This window comes from Entelurus aequoreus, linkage group LG06, assembly GCF_033978785.1.
Source record: "Entelurus aequoreus isolate RoL-2023_Sb linkage group LG06, RoL_Eaeq_v1.1, whole genome shotgun sequence".
Lineage (NCBI taxonomy): Eukaryota > Metazoa > Chordata > Actinopteri > Syngnathiformes > Syngnathidae > Entelurus > Entelurus aequoreus.
Window position 1 is genome coordinate 47,812,503 of NC_084736.1, and position 17,283 is coordinate 47,829,785.

The window sequence follows — 17,283 nt, forward strand, 5'->3', positions numbered from 1 at the left end:
GTGGTTAGGTTGTATTCCCAATTCTGCATAATCTAACACTACTAAATATCAGCTACATACTTGCATTAGTATCAATGTTATGTTTTACCAGCTGTGGAGCAAAACATGCCATATTCATTTATGCTTCTTTTTTCCCTCCAGGCATTGCGCCAAACATGATGCTGGCCAAGGTGTGCAGTGACATGAACAAGCCCAACGGACAGTACAGACTGCCGTCCGCCCGAGAGGCCGTCATGGACTTCATCCAGGACCTCCCAGTTCGCAAAGTACGCCACACTTCAGTTCACACAAACTGTTCCCGGTGAAAAAGAGTGCAATTGTTTCCTGGTGTGATGTGACGAATGACGTGCCGCAGCAATATTTGAACTGGCATCGTGTTTCTGTGTGCAGGTGTCAGGCATTGGGAAGGTGAGCGAGAAGATGCTGAACGCCCTGAGCATCAGTAGCTGTGCTCATCTCGGTCAGCAGATGGCGTTGTTGTCTTTGTTGTTCTCGGAGACGGCCTGGCATCACTTCATGCAGGTGTCCCTGGGTCTGGGCTCCACGCACATTGTGAGGTACAGTACTTGAATCCCCAGTCTTCAAAATCTATAACATAAGATATTCATATCTCATATCATACAGGAATGGAGAAAGGAAAAGCATGAGCACAGAAAGGTAGGTTTTTTTCTTCTGTTAAATAAAATCTACGTGTCTACAACCACTTATTTGTTGTGTCTTTGTCACCAAACTTTTCCTACAACGTACAGAACATTTAAGGAACTAAACAGGCCTGAGGAGCAATTCTTGTTATGCAGAGAACTGTGTGAAGACTTAGCACAAGACCTGAAAAGAGAAGACCTCAAGGTACCAAACATTTTATACATCACACATTTTATCCATGAACTATTTTATTGGATAATTTCTTATACATGGAACCTCGATCTATAAACCCATCTTTTGCAAACTTTTCGATATATGAACTATCCAAGACTGCGTGGGTTCCCTCCGAGTACTCCGGCTTCCTCCCACCTCCAAAGACATGAACCTGGGGATAGGTTGATTGGCAGCACTAAATTGGCCCGAGTGTGTAAATGTTGTCTATGTGTGTTGGCCCTGCGATGAGGTGGCGACTTGTCCAGGGTGCACGACGCCTTCTGCTCGAATGCAGCTGAGATAGGCTCCAGCTATCGATCGAGCTAAGTATGCTTCTGTGTGCAAACCATGTCTGCGTATAGACACTTTTTTATTCATTTTGTGCTTGCCGTATTGAAGAGATTGATGAAGCAGGCTTCGTACCACAGTAAGTTTTTAATTGCAATAAGACTAGACTTTTCTAGAAAAATAGGCCAAAGCGGACTTATATCACAGTGGAGGAGAAGACACTACCTTTTCTACAGCGGCGTCTCTTTCAAGAGTACACACTCATGGCGCCTTCTCCCCCTCTGTCTACTCCTTTTTCTCCTATCGTCAGCCGCTCATTTGCCGATGACATTGAAAGTGAATTTTACTTTTTTAAATGTTTGTTTTTGTATCAATATGGTCGTTAAAGTTAAGGCTGTTTGAGATTTCTGATTGTTTATGTGGGCACCAAAGGGCATTGTTTTGGCTTGTTAATATCACCCTTTTGGCATGTTTGTTTGATCGACAGTACTGTATCACACTTTACGGCGTGGCGAAGTTGGTAGAGTGGCCGTGCCAGCAATCGGAGGGTTGCTGGTTACTGGGGTTCAATCCCCACCTTCTACCATCCTAGTCACGTCCGTTGTGTCCTTGGGCAAGACACTTCACCCTTGCTCCTGATGGCTGCTGGTTAGCGCCTTGTATGGCAGCTCCCGCCATCAGTGTGTGAATGTGTGTGTGAATGGGTGAATGTGGAAATACTGTCAAAGCGCTTTGAGTACCTTGAAGGTAGAAAAGCGCTATACAAGTATAACCCATTTATCATTTATCATTTATATTGTGTTCAAAGTGTACAAACTTTCTAAAATATGAACTTTTGTCATAGCCGGACCCCATTGTTCATGTTTACATTGTTTCTTAACAACATATTTGCTTCACTATATACATTTTTCCATTTACAAACCCTGTTCAAGTGCCAATTAAGTTTGTAAATCGTGGTTCCACTGTATAGTATGTCAGATTGTTCATTCCTATTTTTAATGGATAAAGGAAACGCTTGATTGTTTGGCACGGTCATCACCCCCCTGCCTAGGTGCCTGATGTCGTCTTGATAGCAACAGGGAATGGAGGGCCATTAAGGAGACAGCAGGGGCCAGCTGTCAAGTCTCCCAGGGCGACAAACACGTTGTAACAGTGTGCATATAACTATATACCTATCGACCCTGTACCCTTTCGTCTTCCAAAGGGTAAAAACGTCACGCTGAAGCTGAAGAATGTGAATTTTGAGGTGAAAACCAGGGCAGTGACGCTGCCGTGCGGCGTCACCACTGCGGACGAGATCTTTGCCGCAGCCAAAGACCTGCTGAAGACAGAAATTGACAATGAAAGTCCACAGGCGCTGAGGCTGAGGCTTATGGGTAAATATGTATTTGTTGTACTACAACAGCACTGAACAGCGCAATCAGGATCAGATCAAAACTGATAAGACGTACAGCAATGTAAGCATCTGAAAATGAAACCAAAGGCATGATCTGAATCAGTTTAAGATGGAATTTCGTTTGACTTTACAACTTCCAACCGTGCACAAATCTTTGTTTTCAAACTATTAAGATTTAGCAGTTATATACACGTTTCAATATGTTAAATTACATGTTCATCATAGGGATGGGTGATATGGCCCAAAAATCTATATTGTGATATACAGTACAGGCCAAAAGTTTGGACACACCTTCTCATTTAAATGCGTTTTCTTTATTTTCATGACTATTTACATTGTAGATTGCCACTGAAGGCATCAAAAGTATGACACCTGTGAAGTGAAAACCATTTCAGGTGACTACCTCTTGAAGCTCATCGAGAGAATGCCAAGAGTGTGCAAAACAGTAATCAGAGCAAAGGGTGGCTATTTTCGAGAAACTAGAATATAAAACATGTTTTCAGTTATTTCACCTTTTTTTGTTACGTACAGTACATAACTCCACATGTGTTCATTCATAGTTGTGATGCCTTCAGTGACAATCTACAATGTAAATAGTCATGAAAATAAAGAAAACACATTGAATGAGAAAGTGTGTCCAAACTTTTAGCCTGCACTATATATTGCACCCTATTGTGATATCTATATATATCGCAATATATTATTTGTCATGTAAATAAAAATAGAACCATTTTGAAACGGATTACAAAGGCTCCTAAATTGGCTGCTGATGTATACGGTAACATACTGCGTCATTTCCAGTTCTCAAAATGATTATTAATCTACTTGTTAATTTACTGTTGATAGCACTTTACTTTTTGTAGTAACATGTTTTAACTACACTTCTATTCAAATAAACACTTATTCTTCCGTTGTTTGGCTACTACAAATTTGGGTATCGATCCAATACCAAGTAGTTACAGGATCAATATTGGTCATACAAATGCTGATATGGCTACTTAAAAATTTTCCAACATCATTTTATTTTTTTTTATTTTTTACATAGGATGACACTGTAGCAATAGCAATCAAATAATACAATTATTTCATACTATTTACTTTAATTTAAATCTTTGGGTTTTTTTGTCCTTGAAGTGCTCCTGTGTCCATTTCCTGAGTTTGTAAACCATAACAATAACGACAAAATATTTTGTGATGATACAAAATATTGATATAATCACTGTGGGATCCACTAATACTATATATGGTATTGTTACTGTCGATAATTGTATCGATCGGCCCACCTTTGTTTACGTTCAAAAGCTCTAGCTTAGCGGTTAGCACATCCTTGTACAGTGTGTAGCATATTTAGCTATTTTCTCGTCCTCTCATGATATTGATACTTGTAAGAAACATAGTTTATTTGCTGCCATGGAGGCAAGGTTACTGACTTACAGTAAAAGTGGCTTTGCATTGTGGACGTTTGTTCGCTTGTCGCTGTCAAATTTTCAAACACAGCTAGAATGTGCATTATCAGGATATATCAAAAGCTCTATCATCGCCTAAATGTATATATTTTATATCGTACATCATCTATATTGCACAACCCTAATTCTATGTTAAAAGGGTCTTATAATGCAAAACCGACATATCAACCTGTGGGTACCTGATTTTGTGTAACTGGGATCCTCATAAGTCAAGAACATGGATGGGATCGCCATAAGTCAGGAACATGGATGGGATTGCCATAAGTCAGGAACATGGATGGGATCGCCATAAGTCAGGAACATGGATGGGATCGCCATAAGTCAGGAACATGGATTGGATCGCCATAAGTCAGGAACATGGATGGGATCGCCACAAGTCAGGAACATTTGAAAGTGAACCATGCAGGCATGGCGGAATATTTCTAAAACAATCTTGCCTACTTTAAACTTACTCTAAAGACAAATCTTTGGGTTTTTATTTGTTATTATTATCAACATTTCAACCTTTTATGCCTTTTTCCTTTTTATTTTTATTTTTATTTTATCATAAAAAAGAGCTGCTTTCAGCAAATGGCTACCAGCCCATGTTTGGTTTGGTTTTCACCAGGACGCCAAAGTGTTGCCAAAAGATGAAGGACTGTCTCTAAGCTGTGGTTTCTCAGCACTTATAAAAGTGAAACAGGTTTCCTATTAACTTAGTAGAGGTTTTCTGCTTGCGGTATTTAAGCACACACCCTGGGCTTGTGGCGGATCGCCGCTCTCACTCATGCTGCCAATTTGTGTGTTGTGTGGAATTTCTACTGCAAAGACACTGCATTTACATAGTAAAGTCACATTCAGATCAGATAAATGAATTCATATAATATTAAATAAATTATTTATAATGATCTGCAGTATGTTTCCTCTAGGGCTGCAGCTATTGATTATCTTAATAATCGAATAACCTATCATCTAGTTAGTTTGATTAATCGAGTAACCAGATAAAAAAAACACTTTATAGCCTCAATGCGTATTTTAGGGAATATTTTTTAAATCAAAAAATATTTTTCTGCTTGCCTTAACCTTCATTACCTTCTGTTTACCTTTTTACCTTTTATTAACCTTCTATTTATTTTCTTTTAACTTCCATTTACCTTCTTTTGTCATTGATTTACCTTGCCAGTTACCATCTTTTACCTTATATTTTTACCTTCTTTTGCCATCTATTTACCTTTTATTTACCTCTTATTGACTTTCTATTTATTTTCTTTGAACTTCCATTCACCTTCTTTTGTCATCGATTTACCTTATATTTACCTTTCCAGTTACCTTATTTTACCTTTTATTTTTACCTTCTTTTGCCATCTATTTACCTCTTATTGACTTTCTATTTATTTTCTTTTAACTTCCATTTACCTTCTATTTACCTTCTTTTGTCATCGATTCACCTTATTTTTACTTTCTTTTGCCATATATTTAACTTTTTTTAAACTTTTGTTTGACCTTATTTTATGTTTTATTTAGTTTCTATTTATCTTCAAATACCGGTAGCTTTTATTGAGCTTTTTTTTTTACCTTCTTTTATGTTTTATTTACCCTCTATTTATCTTCTTTTAGCTTCTATTTACCTTTTTTACTTACTTTTAATTTTTAAAACTTTGTTTTTACCTTCTTTTACCATCTTTTACCCTTTATCTAACTTGTTTTACTTTGTTCTACCTTTTACGTATTTACCTTCTAATTACCTTCTTTCCTTGTATATAACTCTTTCACCTTATTTCACCTTTTATTTACCTTATTATATACCTTTTACATTCTTTTGCCTTCTGTTGAACTATTACTTTTACCGTCTTTTACCATCTTTTACCTCTATTTAACTAATTTTACCTTCTTTTATGCAGTGCGGATTTCATACATTTTTATTAGTTGTACTCATTAAACGATTAGTCGAAGCGTTTTTGTAATCAAAATAATCAATTCCTTGTTGCAGCCCTAGTTTCCATTGTTGTTTACCCATGGTGTCCTCATGATAACTTATTGTTGCGTACTGCAGGTGTTCGTATCTCCGCCTTTGTCACCACGGATGATAAAAAGCACCTGCAGAAGAGCATCATTGGTTTCCTCCAGCCTGGCAAAGCAGACGCTGGGGGCGACACCCAGGAAATCCATCATGAACACGTTGAAGGGGATCATCCGTCATCTTGTCCTCTCACAGCACAAACATGTCCGACTAAAAAGGAGCTTCCCTGGCCGTCACAGAAAAAGAGCTTACAGGAAGACCAGACATGTGAAAGACCTCCGCAGTCTTTCTTTCAAAGAGCTCATGCTAAGAGACTGCAGCAGAACGTTGACATTGTCACACCCACACATGCTGATGCCCATAAAAGGCCGGAGTCGTCAACTAAGAGGGAGGAGCCAAAGAGTAACATGTCACGTTTAAACATTGATGTCCCTTTAGACGCTGGAGCGTCCACATCGGCTTCAGCATTTGACAAACTTACCTGTCCCGTGTGTTTCAGGCAGGTGAGCACAGATGATTTGAATGTCTTCAACAGCCATATAGACCAATGTCTCACTAAAGGCTCCATCGAGCGCCATATGTCGGACTCGTCTGACTCGACGGCAACATCCGAGGTTGAGATGCACAAAGACACAGTAAAGGACAATGGACATGTGGAGTCAAAAACCATGATCAGTGTTGACGGTGGAACAGTGACCTCGCAGCGTCCTCGGTCATCTGCTAGTGAAGGTCCCGTCCTCATCTGCCCGGTGTGTCAGCTGACCCAGGACACGAGTGACCTCACTATATTCAATCGCCATGTTGACGTCTGCCTGAACCAGGAAGTGCTGCATGAGCTGGGAACTTCATCAGCCTCTGCTGAAGGCACAAAGAGCAACGTGACAGCAGGTGAGGTTTTTTTTTAATTATTATTATTATTGGGTTCCACCAGACATATTTACAGTGGAGTCTCTATTGTTCAACACTAGTAATGTAACAATTTCATATTACGTTTATTGTGAATAACATAATCACAGTTATCAACAACATTGTTCCGGCTTCTTAAGAGCCATATTATTTGTATTTTCATTTTACCGTATTTTCCGGACCTAAAATCCTTTTTCTTTCTCAAAAATCGACAGTGCGCCTAATGTATGGAATAATTCTGGTTTTGCTTACCGACCTCAAAGCTATTTTATTTGGTACATGGTGAAATGATAAGTGTGACCAGTAGATGGCAGTCAAACATAAGAGATACGTGTAGACTGCAATATGATGGCAGTCACACATAAGAGATATGTGTAGACTGCAATATGACTCAAGTAAACAACACCATCATTTTATATGTTCCATTGAAAATATAGAACATTACACTCGGCGCTCAAAAATCTATCAAAATGTTTTATTAGGACTTTGGTAAGCTATGAAGCCGCACTGCTTGATGCATTGTACTGGGCTTCAACATACAAGTAATATTATGGTGTGTGTGTATAAGGTAAGACATTATCTGGCGTTTTGTTTCGCAGTATTATGCAAAAGAAACTTTTCTTACCTTCTGGTACCTGCTGATCTGTATTTGGGATCTGCATAAGTCCTGAAAATGTGCGCGTGTCCGACGCCATAGTCGATAAGCTTCTTCTTTTTCTTTATCTTCTTCTTATGGGACATTCATCCTCCGCTGTTGCCATTTCTAATATAAAGTAATGTAAAGTTCTTACTTATATCTGTCAGTAAACTCGCCATGAAAGCGCTAAAACATACCGATATAGTGAGTTTACATTATTCACCCAAGGAACTTTAGTTATTAGAGGGTTCCAGTCGGACGGTTTTTCACAAGGCACATTTCCGGCGTTGTTATTGCAGTAGTGAGCCACAGTCAGATGAGGAGTTGCTGCTCCGTTATTGATTTAAGTGAAGTCTGAATGTCATTAAAACAGTTAGCTCCATCTTTTGACACTTCTTGCACGCTACACCGCTACAACAAAAATGACGGGGAAAAGATGCTGCCGAAGGTAAGCCACGTTAATAAGACGTGCATCCTGAAGCCACTGTCAGAAAGCGGCTTGAAGATGGTCTGTAAAACATAATCTATGCAACATTTTGACCAAAGAACCACCATTACATGTTATGTAGACCACAAGGAAGTGTTTTCCATTTAGAATTTTTTTTTTTTTAATGCGCCCTATAATCTGGTGCACCTTATATATGAAAAGGATCGAACATAGACCATTCATCGGCAGTGCACTTTATAATCCGGTGCGCCCTATGGTCCGGAAAATACGGTAATTACCGTTACATCCCTAGCTATACCTATATTATATTTGGTTCAATGCAGTCATTTATATTGAAATACATATGCTTTATCATCTTTCTTCTTTACAGTTACTGATGTCCTTTTGTGGTGTGCAAAATCCCAAATTTTGGTTGAACTGTAAATGTTTGTACCACTTGTTTGCAGTACCAAATTTTATTCATGATTTTTCTTCTTGAGCAATGCGTAAATGCATCCCTCTGTTGTATGAGCTGCACATGTCTGTCTATTTGCGAAGATGACCTATGACTTTTTGATTTACAGTCAGTGAGACACTCGTATTGATTCCTACAGTGAAAACAGATCTTTTCTGACTTCGCTGGGATTTGTTCGCCCTGGCCTTGGAATTGTCTGGATCACTTTCTTACCTATTTTGTTTCCAGTAATGAAAGCAGTCTGAGCACCTTAAACAATCGTCCCCTAGAAATTGCACTCTTTATCTCTCTAAAGTGCTCCTGTTGGATCCCCAATGGATGAATGTCATTTTTTGTGTGCTGTGCTTGTTTTTTTCTTGTTTTTTTTTGTCCGACGCAAGAAAATAAGGTGTTGAGTGTTTTTGTTCACAGACAGAAGCATCTTTCCACCAAGACACGCGGGGAGAGGTAAAACAAAAAGGTAGGACGGAATATTGTTTCAAATAAATATGCAGAGTCAGCATTTTCCCTACTAACATGCATTATGTACGATCATATCCCTTCCAGACATGACTCATTGTCATCGTTGCCCGCCAAAAAGGCCAAAGGTCTCAACACCATTGACAGGTTCTTCAGGTGACATTCATTTATTATTCAAAGATGCTGGAAAAAGGTTTAGACAAACCTGTTGACAAAAAAATCATGCATATCAAAATAATGGACATATTTTATAACCATAATGTGGCAGGGTTATTATGTATTATCCAAAGAAGAAGAAAAACCTGAGATTTTTTATGTTTAATATGCCAAATGGGTGATGATTATATTTATTACATGCTATTTCGGGAATATTCTATTTATTTATTAATTTTAAATGGTGATGTTTAGCAATAAATGAATATTTCTGTTTTATAAAGGGATGCTGCAACAACAAAAAAATCACACATTTTGTTTCTACATAACTAAGCAGCTTCTGTGCTAAATTTCAACCAGTTAGATGTCAGACTCAAGGCTCAGGGGCCATATCTTACCCGCCACATTGTTTTTCTGTGTCCTGTGGAAGCTTGGAAATAATGTGTGTCAATAAAGTACTTTATTGCTAAATGCATTTGAATTTTTTAAAATTTTTGACTAACAAAAAGATTTACGTGGAATTGTATATTTTTTCAACCAGGTTCTCAAACTTGCGGACCATTTCGTGGCGTTGTATTGAACTTAGTAGTTTAGTGTAATTGCTGCCTGCGCACCTTTACGGTTAATAGATAAATATATTCTAACAATTTGGAATTACACTCGACAGTAACAGTACAAACACAGGAAAGACAGCACAACACAGACACAGTGTGCAACACAGAGCAACTTCCTGTAAGCAAGCGGATTTTTACATGTACAAAGCCCGTTTCCATATTTTTTGGGAAATTGTGTTAGATGTAAATATAAACGGAATACAATGATTTGCAAATCCTTTTCAACCCATATTCAATTGAATGCACTACAAAGACAAGATATTTGATGTTCAAACTCATAAACTTTATTTTTTTTTTTCAAATAATAATTAACTTAGAATTTCATGGCTGCAACACGTGCCAAAGTAGTTGGTAAAGGGCATGTTCACCACTGTGTTACATGGCCTTTTCTTTTAACAACACTCAAACGATTGGGAACTGAGGAAACTAATTGTTGAAGCTTTGAAAGTGGACTTCTTTCCCATTCTTGTTTTATGTAGAGCTTCAGTCGTTCAACAGTCCGGGGTCTCCGCTGTTGTATTTTACGCTTCATAATGCGCCCCACATTTTCGATGGGAGACAGGTCTGGACTGCAGGCGGGCCAGGAAAGTACCCGCACTCTTTTTTTACGAAGCCACGCTGTTGTAACACGTGCTAAATGTGGCTTGGCATTGTCGAGCTGAAATAAGCAGGGGCGTCCATTAAAAAGACGGCGCTTAGATGGCAGCATATGTTGTTCCAAAACCTGTATGTACCTTTCAGCATTAATGTTGCCTTCACAGATGTGTAAGTTACCCATGCCTTGGGCACTAATGCACCCCCATACCATCACAGATGCTGGCTTTTGAACTTTATATCGATAACAGTCTGGATGGTTCGCTTCCCCTTTGGTCCGGAGGACACAATGTCGAATATTTCCAAAAACAATTTGAAATGTGGACTCGTCAGACCACAGAACACTTCCACTTTGCATGAGTCCATCTTAGATGATCTCGGGCCCAGAGAAGCCGGCGGCGTTTCTGGATGTTGTTGATAAATGGCTTTCGCTTTGCATAGTAGAGTTAGATGTAGCGACCAACTGTATTTAGTGATAGTGATTTTCTGAAGTGTTCCTGAGCCCATGTGGTGATATCCTTTAGAGATTGATGTCGGTTTTTGATACAGTGCCGTCTGAGGGATCGAAGGTTACGGTCATTCAATGTTGGTTTCCGGCCATGCCGCTTACGTGGAGGGATTTCTCCAAATTCTCTGAACCTTTTGATGATATTATGGACCGTAGATGTTGAAATCCCTAAATTTCTTGCAATTGCACTTTGAGAAACGTTGTTCTTAAACTGTTTGACTATTTGCTCACGCAGTTGTGGACAAAGGGGTGTACCTCCCCCCATCCTTTCTTGTGAAAGACTGAGCATTTTTTGGGAAGCTGTTTTTATACCCAATCATGGCACCCACCTGTTCCCAATTAGCCTGCACACCTGTGGGATGTTCCAAATAAGTGTTTGATGAGCATTCCTCAACTTTATCAGTATTTATTGCCACCTTTCCCAACTTCTTTGTCACGTGTTGCTGGCATCAAATTCTAAAGTTAATTTATTATTTGCAAAAAAAAAATGTTTATCAGTTTGAACATCAAATATGTTGTCTTTGTTGCATATTCAACTGAATATGAGTTGAAAATGATTTGCAAATCATTGTATTCGGTTTATATTTACATCTAACACAATTTCCCAACTCATATGGAAACGGGGTTTGTATACTTTTTTTTTTTTATCAATCATTTAAAGTTTATTTGTATAGCCCTTAATCACAAGTGTCTCAAAGGGCTGCACATGATCAGATCCCACATCAGGGCAAGAAAAAACTAAACCCAATGGGATACAATGAGGAACTTTGGCAGGTACCGCAGATGTGGGGATGTTTTAACTACTTCTGCCACCATAGCTGTTGGTAGAAGTAGTTAAAAAAATAGTCACACGGTTAATAATGTGATTCTGAAGTATATACATAGCCTCATCCAGACTGTAACTCTGCAGTGGTAAAATAGTTTGAGATTATCTAATCATGCAACAAGATATCCCCCAAAAATGTTTTTATATTATATAATTTTTTCACTTCCAAAACCGATATTGAAACCTTGAGTATTGGCCGGTACCAAAAAATAATTGATTAATTAATTAATAAATGATACGATATCAGTAGTAATCATACATACTTTTTGGGGGTGATTTTGGAATAAATCACAATTCTTATTTGTAACGATTCTTAAGCAATTCTAAAAAAAAATATCACTTTTTATATTTCTTTATTGATTTTTTTCCATTTGTCCTGTTCAGCCACTCAGACAAATCATATTGTTGATGTAGATGATCGTATATGATGTACAAATGTTGGTTAGAAAAAAATGTTGGATACTTCTCTTGTTGCCTTAGCAGTTTTTTACTTTATTAAATGTTTGGTTAGATTTTTTTTAAACAAAACTAGTTATCTTTAAATCATTTAGAAATTCATCAGAGCTGTTTGTCAATTTTATGGAGGAATGTAGTTACTCATAGAACTGGGAGCCAATGTTATTAAAAAAGTATTGATTTTCAATCGAGAATCAATTCTGAATCGAATAATTACCCCCAAGAATTGATTGGAATTGTGTGGTGCCCAAAGATTCTAGACACCAACATCTATTTAATAATACCACCTTAACATTTGACAACCAAACAATTACACAAGGCGACTCGGTAAAGAATCTGGGTATTATCTTCGACCCAACTCTCTTGTTTGAGTCACACATTAAGAGTGTTACTAAAACGGCCTTCTTTCATCTCCGTAATATCGCTAAAATTCGTTCCATCTTGTCCACTAGCGACGCTGAGATCATTATTCATGCGTTCGTTACGTCTCGTCTCGATTACTGTAACGTATTATTTTCGGGTCTCCCTATGTCTAGCATTAAAAGATTACAGTTGGTACACAATGCGGCTGCAAGGCTTTTGACAAAAACAAGAAAGTTTGATCATATTACGCCTAAACTGGCTCACCTGCACTGGCTTCCTGTGCACTTAAGATGCGACTTTAAGGTTTTACTACTTACGTATAAAATACTACACGGTTTAGCTCCAGCCTATCTCGCCGATTGTATTGTACCATATGTCCCGACAAGAAATCTGCGTTCAAAGAACTCCGGCTTATTAGTGATTCCCAGAGCCAAAAAAAAGTCTGCGGGCTATAGAGCGTTTTCTATTCGGGCTCCAGTACTCTGGAATGCCCTCCCGGTAACAGTTAGAGATGCTACCTCAGTAGAAGCATTTAAGTCCCATCTTAAAACTCATTTGTATAATCTAGCCTTTAAATAGACCCCCCTTTTTTTTTAGACCAGTTGATCTGCCGTTTCTTTTCTTCTCTCCTCTTCTCCCCTGTCCCTTGCGAGGGGGAGTTGCATAGGTCCGGTGGCCATGGATGAAGTGCTGGCTGTCCAGAGTCGGGACCCCGGGTGGACCACTAGCCTGTGCATCGGTTGGGGACATCTCTGCGCTGCTGACCCGTCTCCGCTCGGGATGGTTTCCTGTTGGCCCCGCTGTGGACTGGACTCCCGCTGATGTGTTGGATCCACTGTGGACTGGACTTTCACAATGTTATGTCAGACCCACTCGACATCCATTGCTTTCGGTCTCCCCCAAAGGGGGGGGGTTACCCACATATGCGGTCCTCTCCAAGGTTTCTCATAGTCATTCACCGACGTCCCACTGGGGTGAGTTTTTCCTTGCCCGTATGTGGGCTCTGTACCGAGGATGTCGTTGTGGCTTGTACAGCCCTTTGAGACACTTGTGATTTAGGGCTATATAAATAAACATTGATTGATTGATTGATTGATTCACAGCCCTAATACTGTTATTATTTTGTGGTGTGGAATGTTAGGAAAGGTTTGATCAAGTGAAATGAGTCAAACAGAGAACAATGATAGATATAAAAAACACTAATCTATTTATTAATAACCGTCTGTAAGGGATTTATGCTGTCTTTAAGGCTCTCATCAAAATATTAGACTTTTGAATTTTTGGGAGGAAAATATGTGTTTTTGCTATAGAAAAAGGGGTGTTTCTTTGACAAAAAAGGGTGTAAAAAATACATAAACATATTAAAAATCTATGATCAATGTATAGATCTGAAGTTGTTTTAGAAATGTAAGTGTTCAAAGTATTTAAAAAATATATATATCTGTATATATGACTAACTTTTAACAATTGTGTGAGTGGGACCTCTGAGGGTCCAAGGGACCTACAAGGTGGAATTTTATTTAAAACGGTCAATGCTCAAAAAATTATTATGAATCAAAATCAATGTTATTATGAATTATTTACCTATTTAAGGTTCCAATCACTTTACATCAAATATTTGACTTGAAATGTTTAATAGTAAATTGTTGGTTTTTGTTTTGTCCATTTAAAAAAGTGTTTTCTTTGACAAAAAGGGCATACAACTTTAAAAAGATAGATCTAAACTTGAAAAAAAAAACATTCTTATATGACTTACTTTTAAGACTTTCATGGCTGAAAACCTTTTTGGGTCCCCGGGACATATACTATGCACCACATTTGGGGAATCCCTAAAGGTTAGGTTGGGTGGTAATTATTTTTGGCGGCACCTACAGGCCACAATAATTCATTAAGGTAATCTCTTGATGCCGTAAATTGAATGATGCGGACACGTTTGTTACTGGATACTTGGTTGAAGACTTTGAATGTGTAAGTAATATGCAACTATAATTATTTGATACTTGTTTGTATTGACAAATGTACTATTTTACACTAGGATATTGTTTTATGAAAGATACGTACATCTAGCTTGTATGCTATTGTGTGCTTAGCTGCTGTGTATCTGCTAGCTCCTAGTTGTCTATAGTCTACCATGTTTACATTTGTAAATGACCTGACTCAAACACAAGAAATTATTCACTTTTGACAAGTTGCTGGACTGTTTGTACCGGAGTTTATGATTGACACTATCAGTAAAAAATGTATACTAAACAAAAATATAAACACGACACTTTTGCTCCCATTTTTCAAAAACTTTTAGTATATACACAAAAGACCTATTCCTCTCAAATATTGTTCTCAAATCTGTCTAATCTGTGTTAGTGAGCATTTCTTCATTGCCAAGATAATCCATCCCACCTCACAGGTGTGGCATATCAAGATGCTGATTAAACAGCATGATTATTGCACAGGTGTGCCTTAGGCTGCCCACAATAAAAGGCCACTCTGAAATGTGCAGTTTTGCTTTATTTTTGGAGGGGGGGTTTAAGAAAAGCAGTCAGTATCTGGTGTGACCACCATTTGCCTCACACCGTGCAACACATCTACTCTGCATAGAGTTGATCAGGTTGTTTATCGTGGCCTGTGGAATGTTGGTCCACTGCTCTTCAATGACTGTGCCAAGTTGCTGGATATTGGCAGGAACTGGAACACGCTGTCGTATACGCCGAGCCACAGCATCCCAAACATGCTCATTGGGTGACATGTCCGGTGAGTATGCTGGCCATGCAAGAACTGGGATGTTGTCAGCTTCCAATTGTGTACAGATCCTTGCAACATGGGGCCGTGCATTGTCATGCTGCAACATGAGGTGATGGTATCGGGTGAATGGCACAACAATGGGCCTCAGGATCTCGTCACGGATATCTCTGTGCATTCAAAATGACATCAATAAAATGCACTTGCGTTCATGGTCCATAACATACGCCTGCCCATACCATAACCCCAGCCCCACCATGGGCCACTTGATTCACAACGTTGACATCAGCTCTCCCACACGACGCCACACACGCTGTCTGCCATCTGCCCTAAACAGTGAAAACCGGGATTTATCCGAGAAGAGAACACCTCCCAACGTGCCAGACGCCATCGAATATACATTAGTATACATACAATATGCATTTGCCCACTCAAGTCGGTTATGACGATGAGCTGCAGTCAGGTCGAGACCCCGAAGAGGAGGACAAGCATGCAGATGAGCTTCCCTGAGATGGTTTCTCACAGTTTGTGCAGACATTTTGGGGCTATGCAAACCCATTGTTGCAGCAGCTGTCCGGGTGGCTGGTCTCAGACGATCATGGAGGTGCACCTGCTGGATGTGGAGGTCCTGAGTTGATGTGGTTACACCTGGTCTGCAGTTGTAAAGCCGGTTGGATGTATTGCCAGATTCTTTGAAACACCTTTGGAGACGGCTTATGGTAACATTCAATTCACGGGCAAAGGCCCCCCCCTTAAAACTAGCAACATCTGTGGCATTGTGCCATGTGATAAACCTGCACATTTCAGAGTGGCTTTTTATTGTGAGCAGCCTAAGGTACACCTGAGCAATAATCATGGTGAGCAGCCTAAGGTACACCTGAGCAATAATCATGGTGAGCAGCCTAAGGTACACCTGTGCAATAATCATGCTGTTCAATCAGCATCTTGATATTTCACACCTGTGAGGTTGAATGGATTATCTTGGCAAAGAAGAAATACTGTCACATCGGGGTCGTAGCTTGCTGCAGGGTTGTTCTTCCAACGCAAAAGACGGCTCCGGACGACAGCGGGAAGGCAGGCTTGGATTTATTTAACATAAATCACTCACTACCACAAACACAAAAATACAACAAAAAAGGCTTGCGTGCCTAAAACTCAAGTGAAGCTGCTAATTAGCAGAAGCTATGGCATGGACTCGGAAACTTACTTGGTCAGAAAGAGACATGAACCAGAGTGACATAAGGACAATGCAGGCAGAACGAGTGATGAACAAAGGTAGGCTTAAATAACAGTGACATGATTGGTGACAGGTGTGTGTGAGTCCAAACGTGGAACAGGTGAAACTAATGGGTAACCATGGAAACCAAACAAAACAAGGAAGTGAAACCAGGAACTAAGGAAGTGTCCAAAAAACAAAACAGCACATGGCCAAACAAAAACATGATCAACACAGACATGACAAATGCTCACTAACACATATTTAGACAGATTTGTGAACAATACTTGGGAGGAATAGGTCTTTTGTGCGTATAGTAAAAGTTTTAGATCTTTGAGTTCAACTCATGAGAAATGGGAGCAAAAACATAAGTTGTTAGTTGTTCAGTGTAATAAATATACATTTACAGGGCAGCCAAAACTGTGATGTGAGGCTCAATGAAAATGAGTTGGCCAGCCTTGAATATGCTGACTATTGGAAGGGTTCTTTTGCAAAAAAACCCCCATTTGGTCTTATTGTTATTCTTTTAAAACTAGTGCGTGTGTTTGAGTATTAGGAAAAAGCAGTATTGTGAATACTTTGACACAACTACAAGTGGTGTGTTAAGTAAACATGTTATTGTCACATGGGTGTGCGCTAAGCAAACATGGATCCGCCCTCCAGCGCTGTTCAAGTAGTCTTATGCGTCTTCATATCAGGCGTGGCCCCCGTTCTTCAGCTACTGGTTTGTTACCGATGCTCTAACGCGTAAAAGTGCTGACCTGGTCGTGTTAAGGTGTTGGCGACGCGAGAGAGTGTCACAATGGAGAAGAAAATTTGGGCTTTGAAGCAAATGGTGAAGAAACACAGCCCCAAGAGGGAGGACCTGGACCCTCGGAAGTGGATGAAGCAGGAACCGGTGAAGGCCTT

General features: G+C 39.3%; 1 protein-coding gene across 5 annotated transcripts in view; it reads left to right on the forward strand.

The window, feature by feature from the left end:
- Positions 1-17,283, forward strand: part of LOC133652301 (DNA polymerase kappa-like) — a 51,836-nt gene that overhangs the window by 5,653 nt on the left and 28,900 nt on the right. For 3 of the 5 annotated variants that reach the window (XM_062050895.1, XM_062050896.1, XM_062050894.1), the window contains exons 7-14: positions 142-266; positions 391-557; positions 625-657; positions 750-846; positions 2,348-2,519; positions 6,038-6,892; positions 8,861-8,909; positions 8,996-9,064. In XM_062050895.1, coding sequence (XP_061906879.1) covers positions 142-266; positions 391-557; positions 625-657; positions 750-846; positions 2,348-2,519; positions 6,038-6,892; positions 8,861-8,909; positions 8,996-9,064 — 1,567 coding nt within the window. Of the gene's footprint in view, positions 1-141; positions 267-390; positions 558-624; positions 658-749; positions 847-2,347; positions 2,520-6,037; positions 6,893-7,841; positions 7,996-8,860; positions 8,910-8,995; positions 9,065-17,283 lie in introns of those variants that run through there. The other 2 variants (XM_062050897.1, XM_062050899.1) reach the window with 1 other exon arrangement.